Source organism: Pungitius pungitius, chromosome 8, assembly GCF_949316345.1.
Source record: "Pungitius pungitius chromosome 8, fPunPun2.1, whole genome shotgun sequence".
NCBI lineage: Eukaryota > Metazoa > Chordata > Actinopteri > Perciformes > Gasterosteidae > Pungitius > Pungitius pungitius.
In genome coordinates this window covers 14,944,622-14,958,133 of record NC_084907.1, presented here as the reverse complement: position 1 = coordinate 14,958,133, position 13,512 = coordinate 14,944,622, and the positions used below count along the sequence as shown (strand labels likewise).

Below are 13,512 nucleotides of genomic sequence, written 5' to 3'. Positions count from 1 at the left end.
CAAAAAGGGATATTGCACAAAATGTTACAAAAAAATAAAGGAAATGCTGGCAAACAATTGAATTAGCCCACCACTTGCAATCAGACACAACAGACCTGCAAAAATGCAACCAGAGTGAAGCTCCTAATGTTCAATCTGTGTTGAGGCAGCTGCTGATTCAGCTCAGAGGGGATTTTCTGAGGTTGTAGTTTGTTCTGTTGTGTTGTGCTGCTTACTGTACGGTCTTTCGGTTTCTGTTTCCGCCTGATAGCAGACGCTTTATTTGTTTATCATACTGCAGTTGACGAGGGGAGACGCAGAGATTTTGACCATAACAAACATGGGATTATGTCAGGGGAAAGGAAATCTAAATACAATTGGTGCTGTTTCTTTGTTCTTGAGAGTGTTTGTCGTGTGCATTGTTAGGGTTCGGAAGGGCCCTCGAGGGAGATCACACTACGATGAATCAAAAGAGTCACCTGGCTCGAATTTTAAAAATCAAAAAGTATTTAATATCTAAACAAAGTGATAAGGAAATGTGAACAGTCATGTATTTCGCAAAATAAAGAATTCTCTGACCAAGTCAAAGGTGACTTATCAAAGCGGCTGCAGGAGAATTCTAACAGTTCTTCTCTTAGTTTGGTACTTTGAAAACTCCTGGGGGGTTGTCTTTTGAGTGCGTTTGAATGTCATTGGCTTCTCCTCCAAAGTGTCTCCTCCTGGTTCATCCTCTTCACATCAGTGTGAATCTGCTGCAGTAACCTGAAACCTGTCTGTCTTATCTCTCCCTCACATTCCAATACATTCTATGTAGAGACATGAGGCTTTATGCCTCAATAAGAGACATAGCATATATAGTTTGTCTTCATCTTATAACTAGTACACTTCAATTACAATACAACATATAAGGTCACAGTTATTCATGGTTTATCACAGTTTATGTAGTGCAATGCTTTACCTTACTTGGCTGTCCTGCATCCAGTTGCTCATCTAATATCTTACAGGAGAAAAAACTCCCAAAAAACCCTCTTTTGGGGATAAAATTGGGAGAAATCCATAAAGGACGACAATTAGCTTCCGTCCCCAGGTTTTAACATTACATCGTGACAGGATGTTAATGTGTACAGTATTTATAGGATTTACATGACTATAAATTATTCTTGACTATGACTATAATGCATTCACTTCATTAACATACAAATGTAATGTCTACTATCTAACATCACACAAACTACAATTCTACACTAAACATTACTACATGAACGCTAGGTGTGCACTTCTTCTTAAATCCCTGACAGCATAAACACACTTGCAGAATTCTGTGTGTCTGTGTGTGTGTGTCTGCGCGAGTGTGAAAGTGACATCTGCAGTTCGTCAGCAGTGTTTGCTGTAGCCTGGCAGACGGTAGCGATGGCACCAGGAGTGTTGTGCAGGTGACATAATGTCACAACAAGGTGCTACATGTGCTACATGTTCCGAGGCAGGTTTGTCCTCTAGTTACTGTCACAATGGGTGGAGGTGCAGGCGGAAGGCAGGACTCAGATGCAGGATTCTTCCAAAGGTGCTCTTTATTCGGAACAGAAGTCAAAGGACTTGCACCACCGACGAGTAACATAGACAATGACGCGACAAGGGACAACAGGCACACGGGGCTTGAATACACAAGGGAGGTGCAGGTGATTGGACACAGGTGGAAGCAATCAGGCAATCACAGGACAGGACAGGAAGTGAAGCTCACCCAGAGACACGAGACACAAGAAAACTACAAAATAAGACAAGCAGACCCAAACCGTGACAGTTACAGCTGTAGGCAGCATCAAGCTGTTCACATTAATGCCAGTTAAGATCAGACTGAATCAATGCACAACCATCTGAAAGAAAACTAAAACATTTTCCTTGCACACACAATTCTCATCATTTGATTCCACCAAAACTGCTTCTTGAGACGACGCCATCACCAGTGCACTCTCAGTGAGTTTGTCTCTCTGTGTCTTAGCCTACTTGTTATCTTCTTTCAACATTTGTCCCATTATTCTTCAACATTTGTCCTTTAATATTTTACCCATCTTAGACGGAAAACAAGCTCCAACGAGAAAACTGACACTCTGTCTTCTCAGCATTGGATAATGGAGCGAAAAGTTAAGAAGAAATGCGAAAGGTAAAACGTGGGGCAAACCTTACCGTGAGACTAGTTTTCCCAGAGGGCCATCTGGAGGGAGCTGTGTGATCAGAGATCTAATAAACTGGTGGATATGCTGCACCGCCTTTCCTGGGAGGGAGGTGTTGCTATAGCAACCACACCCCAAGCACTGTAAGGTCAATGGGAGGAAACGAGGATGTGCCGGTTGCAAGTAACCAACAGGGTAATTGCTGAATCAACTTTTAGCTCTCTGTGATGGCAAAACAACACGAGACGCTCCCTCTTGGCAGTTTAAGATACCAAAAAGGGCTTTGAACGAGTTTTCAGTTGGCCTGCAGCAAAAATAACCACATTTCACTAATGTGTTTGTCTTTAGAAACACTCTATATTTGCCACATGCCAAATCCTGAATCTGAAAGTACTAAACATTTAAAATCAGATAACTTCTTAAATGCCCCCAAAAAATCTCCAGTAGAAATTCTTCTAACAGGTGTTTTTAGGTATGACATTTTTTAAACTGACTGTGGTGTAAAAAAATCAGACCATAGGGCAGAATGTTACAAAAACATAATTTACAATAGTACATAACATACATACAGTTTTTAAGTTTGAAGTTTTTACAGAGCATTAAACACATTACATTTTAGGAACAGCATTGGAGCGACTGCATAAAAGTTTTCCAAGCTTCATAGTTTTCTGAATGATTTTTTTCCCTAAAACTCAACACAGGAAGACTTATTATGGAGCATCATAGAAGAACCTGCAGAGGCCATTAGAGTAGAATTCAATGAACTGAAATGACCTTTCTGCTTCACACAGGAATAGTTGAACAACATTTTTTTCTGTGAAGAATACGCAGCATGCTTATAGAGAGCAGACAGGAAGCAGAGGCTCTCCTCGTGGTCAGTGACAGAAGGCCGGTGAGTCTCTCTGGAAGTCTCTGATGGAGTGTGCAGGTGAGAGATGGAGATGAACAGGTACACTGAAGGAGCTGATTGGGCGAGTGAAAGATGCAGTGACAGCGGAAGCTGAACTGTGACAGATGTGACAGACTGTGAATAATCCGACATCAAAATATCACTGCTGCCATGTGTTATCCTTTTTGGTTTGAATGTAAAATGTGTTGCTTATTTGCATTTAGTCTCTCACTTACAATATAAATAATAAACTTATCATAATCATGCTCCATTATCATTCTGTCAGTATTTATTTGTTTTGTTCATAATTGCTTATCGGTTCAGTTTTATTGTTCCGAGCCAAGCTGTTATTTCTATTTTTGTGTCTAATTTTGAGAGATGCCAAAAATGGCTCATATTTTCCAATTACGCTGATTCTGATTAATTCCAACGCGAATAGCCAAAAACATGCACGTGGCATCTGCCTGTCACATTTGCTTGTCACAAAACTGAGACGATCACATCTCTTCTTGTGGTTGGGGAAGATGAACCTGTCATGCAGCCCCCAAAGCAGCAGCTCAAACAGCAAAGTGATGAAACGTTGTCATTTCCACTGCTCCCCTTAGAGAGGAGGAGGAGGAGGAGGAAGAATCCTGAAAATACTTCTCTCTTTCAACCTGACTCCTTTGAGCTGTTGTTTTATGTGTGTGTGAGATAGAGATTGAGAGAGACTGACACTATCCACTTTAAAGTCCATTTCCTTACCATTATTATCAATTATTAATGAGCAAGTCATTGAATTAATTTTGTGTCCATGGCACCAAAAAAGTAATTAAAAAAAAAAACCTTTCCTTCATGTTGACGTGAGGAAGGACACACACACACAGAAAGATATATCAAAACGTTTGTCTTATGACGAATTCAAGCAACGGGCTTTCAGTGCAGTGCGCCACACGCGTTCTCGCAGCACATCTATCACACGATTCACCGCGCGCGGCTCGTGGCCGACGGGGTGGGATTTATTTGGTTTTCGTTCCCATGGTTCGTGATGATGCCCGAGCAGATGGCGAGGTGGCCCGTCCCGGGCACCGCTGCTGGTGTCGGACTCGTTTCGGTGTAGCGGACCTGCAGCCGCTCGTCCCCTGGAAGCTGCGCGCCGCATGCAGCTTTTAGCGCTTCACGGGCATCACCTTTGTCTGCAGCACGGGGGGGGGGGGGCTGTACCTCAGCTGATATTCCGAGCAGAGGTTTTACACAGATGAGATTTGCCCTCGTAAATGAGGCTGATGATTTCATTCTGAAAGATAATCTACCGCCACCCCCTCCCACCACCGCCCTCCAACCCCCCCGCCCCTCGTGTCATCTTGGAGCTGCGGATTCTGCATGGGTCAGATACAGAGTAGCCCTGCAGCAGGAGGATCCCACAGAGGTGAGAGCATGTGTTTATTTTATGCATCCGCCGAAATTGTGATCCATATGTCTCAGAAACAAATCCACCGGGCTGGTGTGTGTGTATCGCTCGGTAGAAAGAAGGCTGTATCACTTCTATTTCTATTTTAAAAGAGTGTGCAACTCGTAAAGACGAAGTCATCATTTTTACGTTATAAGAATACCACGGAATGGAACAACATGGGTCCTCCTGCAGCGCTGATAATGCCGTAAAGAGGAAAGGTGGCCCATAGCTTGAAAAAACTAAAGACTTAGTAAAAACAGATATCGATCTTAAAAGTTGAGCGTTCTCAGCATTAATGTGAACGCGGATCAGACGTGTGCATAAAATGTATACAAGTATTACAACTCCAAAGACCAAGTGTTCTGCAGCATAATGTATATTGTGAATCTTTCACAGATGAAGACAATTTGTGAAAAAAAAAATGTAAACAGATGAACATAGAGAAGAGCACTGCCTGTGATAGTATTCAGGAACGTTCCCTGCTCATATACTTAAATAGCAATGAAAAGGCCAGAAGTCAGGTGAACTAACGGGATTATTATAGTAGTCTTGCCAGCAGTTGTGACATTTCACTGCACTGTGATTGCGGGTTCAACCAACAGTGAAGTGCAACATTTACACAAACTGCAGCCTCACTGGCCAGTGCAGAGCTGCTGAGAACAGCTGAGTTGCAGCAATGCGCTAATATGCTCCATCAAAGCCATTTGCATGCCTAAGAAATTGGCAGATGTCTCTGAAATGAAGAAGGAAGAGAGGGACAGGGTTTCAGTGTTTCCACTCAGACATTTGAGAAAGCAAGGGGAGTGTGTATTGTTAGGGTCACCTTTGTCAATGGGCTCTTTACTGATACCACTAATACCACTAATACCACAAATAATCACTTGGATCAATACACTGGTAAATAAATTATCGAGATATATGCGATAGGAAAGGAGGAAAATTACACTGGCTCTCTAGGAAACTGCAACCACACAACTTGTATGGAGTTCACTTTGTCTTGGGAGAAAAAGCAGACAATCGATCCAGATGTCACCCAACGAGCCAATGATATGTCTAGGAAGCCTTGGCACCTTCCCCCAAACTCCACAAGGCACAGTGACGTACCTCCTCAGCTGGTAATGAGGAGTGTGAGAACATGCCAAAACAAAGACATGGCTTAGTGTGTCTGTGTGTGTGTGAGCAACAGGGCCCAACTCAACAGCATGTGTCAGTGGTTCCCACAGCAGTGTAGACAAGGGTGCAACAGCTTGACCTTCTCCCTTTGTGATTGTTATCTGAAGGGGAACATGGAAGCACGTCAGGCCATTGTAAGGTTTAGTCAAGATGTTATGACCCAATCTGATGTATTTTCATTCTTACTTTCATTTTCAATGGACAGGGTGTGTAGATGTTTAGCGTTATAGGATATGATACAGTTCTACGAGGTCCGATTTAACAAAAACATTGGTAGAACGTTGTTACATTTTTTTCTAATTTCTAATTTAATCACATTTATGCTATGGCGCATCTCATCGTCTCATCTCATCGTCAACCGCTTATACGGGGTCGGGTCGCCGGGGCAACATTTCCAGCAGGGGACCCCAAACTTTGCTTTCCAGGGCCGCATCTACCAGCTCTGACTGGGGGATCCCAAAGTGTTTCCGAGGCCAGTGCAGAGATATGAGCTACGGTGCCCTTTATGGAAATCTATTTTAAATGCATTAATCATGGCTCAATCTTTTTTTCTGATCCAAGAAAATCTTCCCTGACCTGGGCATTGTTTCAAATTGTGATTCCCCCAGTGACAACAAATTGGCCCTTCATCAGCATTGGGACTTTAAGGATGAGGATGGAGGCATAAGCAGTGAGAAACAAGACAAATTGAGTCAATCATCTCAGTTCCGCAGGGAAATTAAGCAACCAGCCAATCTTAATGCAGTATAAAACACATTGTAAAAGTATCCAGCATACTTTTCTTCGATTCCATACATTCTCTTGAATTTTGTCATTGTACCTTCAGCCCTGTCGCGATGCCCTTTCCTCCTGTGGCCTTCCACTTGCACAAGGAAGCAGAGCTCTCCATCGCCTGCCTCCCGACTTTCCCTCGTCTCTCTGATTGAGTGGACACGCAGCCCACTCCTCCTAGATTCTGCACCTCTGCCATCAGCAGCTGCAACAAAGTCCTGTGCGGTGTGAAGTGAGACGCTTGCATACTAATGGGGCAGGAGCAGGATGTCTGTGAGGCAGGTCAGCACAGTGGACATGGAGGAAACATCGGGGACCACCACTCAGCTCACACAGCTCCCCAGCACCACACGATATCTCTGGGTGGAAAGTTATTGTCTAGAAATACTGACGCCTCATTGCAGCAAGCCTAGAAACACATCATCACAGTGGGGTGCATGCTGAATTCTAGCAAATGTGAATGATGTGATTGTGTTAACTGTTATTGTATCGTATGGTTTCATACCAGTAGCAATTCTCCCTGACATTGCTCCTTTAGCTGCCTGATGGCACTGATAGCTCTGGCCATGTTTTCTCATTTGGTTACGAAACAAACATGCCCGTGGCATAGCCGTCGCTATGGTGATACCATGTCTGAGAGCCTGTGGGGCGCCTGCCGATCCTGAATCTGTTTACATTTTGCACCGAGCGAAAAGGGCCTCAAAAATAGAAACCAAAGAAAATGAAACCAAAGGCACATGGTGAAATATAAGATTAGCAGATGGCATCTAAACTTGTAAAAGGTGTAAAATCAAGTTAAATGAAATGGCCTCAAACCAACCTTAGAGGTATTTTTTCTCCAAAGCAGTCTTTTTTACTTCTTCTTTAAGCAACAACTGCCGCCTGCACACACACACACCTTCATTTCACAGATCTGAGGAGGAGTGGCTCTTCCATCTCACCGCACTGCACATAGATTCCTCAAAGGACTCTATTTGTCTTTATTACTCACTGTATTATGCAGATTATATATTATAACTGTTTTAGAATAACAACGCATATGTCGCAAATACATATCACTGTCTTGTTGCAAACCTCGGGGCCAGAGATCCTCTGAAGGTTTAACAGAACTCAGTGGAAACATCAGCTAGGTGAGTATTTGTGAAACAACGTGTGTGTTTTAAATGTGTAATGTGGGCTTAGATTAAAGCCCCATAAGGATTGGGACAGTAAAGACAGTAAATCCCTCTTGCTGGAGGCTTCAATTCCGACAGTCGACTGAATAATCCCAAGCTGTTGAGGGATATTTTTCTGCCTCCTTCCAGCGGTCTGCACATGCATGCATGTCGCACTGTGTGAAGTGATTCTTTGGCGTCGTGGAAATGTGAGATGGCCGCAGTGCAGACGCATGTGTATTTGTGCATCTTAAACGGCACATAAAGAAAGAAGACCTGGCATCAAAACATCAGCTACGAACTCTTGGAAATGAAACGTTCATTGCTATCAAACAAATGCATCTTCATCTTAAAACATGACTTATTCAATCACATGTCAGGCTATAGCTGCAGCAGGCTCACTCAGTGAGTCATTGATATGCAAATGGTCAGACATTCTATGGGTTAAACACAACAGATAACTCCAAGCACTTCAGTGGAGCTGGTCTGTGGCCAGCGTCCTGCTATATGTGGCTCTACTGGGCATCTTGTTAGTATGTATTTGCATACTGCAGTGAGTATGAATAAAGGCATCTGTGAAAAAGAGCATATGGGCTCAGTAGAGCTTCCTTGGGTCAATGAGGTCAACAAGAACACGCCGTGACAGAAATGTGGGAACGGATGCAGACCCCCACGGAGCTGCCATACTGCCAGAAACCTGGTGCCAGGTGTCTGAGTTTTATGGGCTCAGCATGAAAGCAGTGATTACTCTGCTTGTCTTCTCCTATTTAAGACCCAAGCAATGCAACACATGGGGCAAGAGAGAGGACAGACAAACGCATTAACGAGTTAATCGCTATATTCCAAGGCACTGAAAATTGTAGTTTCAGTTAAATGACTTTTCAATTGATCATTTAAGAAACTTTATAATGAAGGATTAAAGCCTTGTGATAATCAGTTAGGATCTACGATTAGAGTCAAGGCGAAGGCGGAGGTCCCTGCTGCCACATGTCCGTCACACTAAGAGAATCAGTTAGATCAGTTTGAGTGGACAAGCAATTGCAAAGACCAGCCACCTGGTAGCAAACGCCATACCTGTTTTTACTCAAGAAAAAAGAAACATGGATGAGCTGCCAACACTTCAAGTATCAGCTGCTTATTTACTGTATTTAAAGACAAGCTGCTTTATGCCTTCTGGGATGTTCATATTTCGAGAGACAATCTCATTATGTTGTTTTTCTGCATAGCATAGTGTTCATTTTCTGTGTTTGCTGAGCTGCTTTTGCTCTATCGTACATGCAAATGTGGAAAAGAAACCGCGAGGATGTGTCAACACACCGCAGGGCAGGAACAGGCAGCACAGGGAAAGGAGACAAAATAAATCTGTATCTGTTCTGTATGTTAATACTGGAGAAACTTGTCCGTACTTATGTGAAACCAAATACACCCGACTTTCTCATTCTGCTGCACACAAACATCCACACACAAACACGCCCACACACCGAACGCTCAGTGTCAGTGTATTAATGAGGATAGATGTGAACTAGTACGAGGCGAGCTAGAAGCCAAGAGTCTCTCTGTCTTCTGCTAATGTAACGACAAACCTGCATTACTGTTCCTTTTAGTTGGTTTTAATCTGCACTTTTGCCAGCTCGCTCATCACGCACAATTAGTCACTTTGCACAAACAAACACACACGCGCAAATGCTCACAGTCATGCCGTTACATGTATTTTTGACCATACAAGACTTTAATATATACGAATCATTTAAAAAAAATGCTTTATTCATTTCACATGGGTTTTATATGGGCCTGTATCATAAGGAGTGCGTGATCAATGGTGAAGAGCACACACTCCCTGTCTATTAAGCCTGTTGTGTAACTGAGCTGCCGGCTGTGCCTACACAAACACACTTGTTCTAGAGGATCACTGGTAGCAAGCTGGTATGGAGATAATCTACCCAGCACAAGAGAGCAAAAAATATTGGTAACCTCTGAGGAGACGGACACAAAACGCATCGGGGAAGCAGAGCTAATATCAACTCTCCGCTAATTCATGGTTTTCAAGGGTAAATTGACATTTTCGCTAATGGAATATCTAAACTATAGCTAGAGTCTGCATGCTGAAACAGTGCGACTATTTCCACTCATGAAACGGAGACTGGGAAAGCGAATAGCATGATGATTCAGTAGTTCTTCAGGCATACATGACCCATCTCGATTTTATGTCAAGATACAGTAACGCTCTCAAACTTATTATTTTCCAACTGTGTCTACCTGCATAGGAGCGCATTAAAACATAAGGAATGAATGTCTACTTGAGAGCAGAGCAACAAGACACATTTGTCAGATTTATTCCTTCCTGTTGGACACGTCAAATGTCCCCCAAATGTCTGTGGATTGACACTGTGGAAAACTGCTTCTTGCTTCATGTATCAACATCACAAGGACAACACATTGTTTGTTCTTTCTATCTCACAATCCAAAAATTCAGCATTATTTCTGTTACTGATTCTTAATTTACAAAATGGTTATCAAAAAAGTTGCATGTTTTAATAAGCTTTAACATTGCATTTGCTTTTTGTCTTTTTTTTAGGCTGAAACCTGAAGGTGAGGAGGTGAGAAAGAGTCAGAAAATGTCAAGTTTGGACCAGATGATCTTCTGCAAATAACTTTCTCCCCCACTGAGGAAAGGGCCAGCAGCATTCAGCAAGCAGTGAAGAACACTAATGCTCGTGAACGTTACCTCCCCGTCTTTCCCAACAACACGGCCTCTCATCTAAGCTTTGTGTGGGTTGACGGAGCCAACAAGATGGCGGTCAGTTCGCAGTCGTGGCCTCCTCTGCTCTGGCTGTGTATGGGATTGTTTCTTTCCTCTCCGTCATCCATATATGGCAAAGTGTGTCCACGTTTGTGCGTCTGCGAGATCCGCCCTTGGTTCACCCCCCAGTCGACATACAAGGAGGCAACCACGGTGGATTGCAACGACTTGAGGCTCATGAACATCCCGACCAACCTATCCACGGATACTCAGGTGTTACTGCTCCAAAGTAACGTCATCTCTCACACCAGTGGAGAGCTGGAGGCGTTGTTCAACTTGACGGAGTTGGACTTATCCCAGAACAACTTCAGTACCGTGGAAGCTGTGGGCCTCACAAGCATGAGCCACTTGACCACCCTGCATCTAGAGGAGAACCAGATTAGCAAGCTGCCAGACCGCTGCCTCGGGAACTTGTCCAATCTCCAGGAGCTCTACATCAACCACAACCAGATAAGCGCCATCTCTCCTCGGGCGTTTGCAGGCATGCAAAGTCTGCTGCGCCTTCATCTGAACTCCAACAGGCTCCATGTCATAGACAGCCGCTGGTTTGAAGAAACACCAAATCTTGAGATCCTTATGATCGGGGAGAACCCAGTTATTGGCCTCCTAGACATGAACTTTAAGCCTCTCGGGAGCTTGAGGAGCCTGGTCCTGGCCGGCATGGACCTCACCGACGTTCCAGCAAATGCTTTTGTAGGTTTGGAAAGCCTTGAAAGCATTTCTTTCTATGACAACAAACTGGTTAGAATCCCTCAACTGGCGCTTCAAAAGGTTCTAAATTTGAAATTCTTGGATTTGAACAAGAATCCAGTTCACAAAATCCAAGAAGGAGATTTCAGGAACATGTTCCACTTGAAGGAACTGGGCATCAACAATATGATGGAGTTAGTGTCGATTGACCGCTATGCTCTGGACAACCTACCAGAGCTGACAAAGCTGGAGGCCACCAACAACCCGAAGCTGTCTTATGTGCATAGGTCAGCCTTTCGGGACATGTCCTCTTTGGAGAGCCTGATGCTAAACAATAACGCCCTCACTGCCCTTTATCAGCACACTGTGCAGGCGTTGCCTAATCTACGGGAAATCAGTCTGCATAGCAACCCGTTGCGTTGCGACTGTGTCATTCAGTGGATGAGCTCCAACAGGACCACGGTACGCTTCATGGAGCCCCTGGCCATGCTCTGCACCACCCCACCAGAGCTCAGAGGCCAGCAGGTTCGAGAGCTAAGGCTGCTGGAGTCCTCGGAGCAATGCCTGCCCCTCGTTTCCCACAACACCTTCCAGAGCCACTTGGACCTGGAGCTGGGCATGAGTGTCAGTCTTGACTGTAGGGCCATGGCTGAGCCAGAGCCTGAGATCTACTGGGTGACTCCTCTAGGGACCAAAATCACAACAGACTTTGTGTCTGAGCGGTACCACCTAAATAATGAGGGGTCCCTGCGGCTGTCACACGTTCAGGTGGAGGATTCTGGTCGTTACACCTGCGTGGCCCAGAACACAGAAGGAGCTGACACGCGGGTCGCCACCATCCGTGTAAATGGCACCCTGCTCGACAGCGCCCAGGTGATCAAAGTCTACGTCAAGCAGACGGAGTCCCACTCCATCCTGGTCTCCTGGAAAATCAACTCTAACGTGATGTCCTCCAACCTGAAGTGGGCCTCAGCCACCATGAAGATCGACAACCCGCACATCACCTACACGGCGCGCGTCCCCGTGGACGTCCACGAGTACAACCTCACGCACCTTCAACCTTCCACGGAGTACGAGGTATGCCTCACGGTCTCCAACGTCCACCTGCAGACACACAAGTCGTGCGTCAATGTGACGACGCGGAGCGCTACCTTTGCCCTGGACCTGTCGGACCAGCACCCAAGCGCGGCCGTGCTGGCTGTCATGGCGACGATGCTGGCGTTCCTCAGCCTGGCCACCGTGGGCGTCTACGTAGCTCGCAGATGGAAGAGAAAGAACTACCACCACTCCCTGAAGAAATACATGCTGAAGACGTCCTCCATCCCCCTGAACGAGCTTTACCCTCCGCTCATCAACCTGTGGGAGGTTGACGGGGAGAAGGACAAAGACTGCAGTGCAGAGGGGAAACTCTCTCCTGTTGATACCACACGTAGTTATTACATGTGGTGAGGACTCCACGTGAGTCAGGAGGCCATGGCTGCCTCTGCAGCAGCACAAAAGACACACTTTTGCCATTTTGGGGCAAAAGTCAAAGTTGCAAATGTTTTTTTTTTGTATTCTTAGCTTTGCTAATATGAGGCAAAGTGACCGAGGACAGGATTTGAATTAGAATAGCGTATCGCCTCTGTTTGATTCGTAATCTTCTTTCTCTTAATTATTTCCATGATGGCAGCTGTATTTAGCCTCCAGGCTGTCTTAGTTGCTATGCTCTTGTTTCCATGGTGCATTTTTTATATACTTTCCATTGGGCTGGTAATATAGCAGCAGGATCCAATGGTGTTCTTACCGCATTAGTAGCAATCAGTGGTTCTTTCTCATTTTTGTGAAACAGGTAATCTGTTGTGCACTGATAGAATGGAGTTTTTATGAACTTCAGTTAAAAGCTGACAGCGTGGTTTAGACTTGTTAACTGTCTACTGAATGTTAGCAATTGTGCAGTAATGTTGTATCAACTATATCTTTTTCTGATTAAATTGCAAGAGAATAGCGTTTGTAGTCTGCTGCTAAATGTGATGTTAATGCTAGAAATATAAATGTTTGCAAAAAAATGTTGAGTCTTTTTACTAAGGTGCACTAGAAACATTTTGACCCTTTCCCCTTTTACTCACTTATTTTGCTACACTTTTTGGCTAGTTTATTATTTTCACATGCAATCTGTATAATGAAGAAATGATAATAAATACCGTTTTGTCTTTTTGCAGAAAGTTGGCCTTTCTTTCAACTCCAATACTTATCTTTTTTACTTCAGTTTCAGAATTTCAGCACATTTAATCCCAGATGACACATACTGTTGGTTAGAGTCTTGAAATAACTTAAACTCAACTCTGTCCAAAACCGCTTTACACCATCACAGTGCTCACTTCCCTGAATCATCCTTACAGACAGAGTTTATACCCTGTCAGCTTAACTTCTCAATATGTGGCTGAAACACCTACTGTACATTCATTATGGAGCCA

The 13,512-nt window shown here is 44.2% G+C and overlaps 1 protein-coding gene across 1 annotated transcript; it reads left to right on the top strand.

Moving 5' to 3' along the window:
* The first annotated feature begins 3,850 nt into the window (after positions 1–3,850).
* Positions 3,851–13,405, top strand: LOC119193906 (leucine-rich repeat neuronal protein 1-like). Its single transcript, XM_037447815.2, has 2 exons — positions 3,851–4,444; positions 10,142–13,405. Exon 2 carries the CDS (start codon positions 10,358–10,360, stop codon positions 12,503–12,505), a length of 2,148 nt encoding a protein of 715 aa, XP_037303712.2. The 5' UTR covers positions 3,851–4,444; positions 10,142–10,357; the 3' UTR covers positions 12,506–13,405.
* The last annotated feature ends 107 nt before the right edge of the window (positions 13,406–13,512 follow it).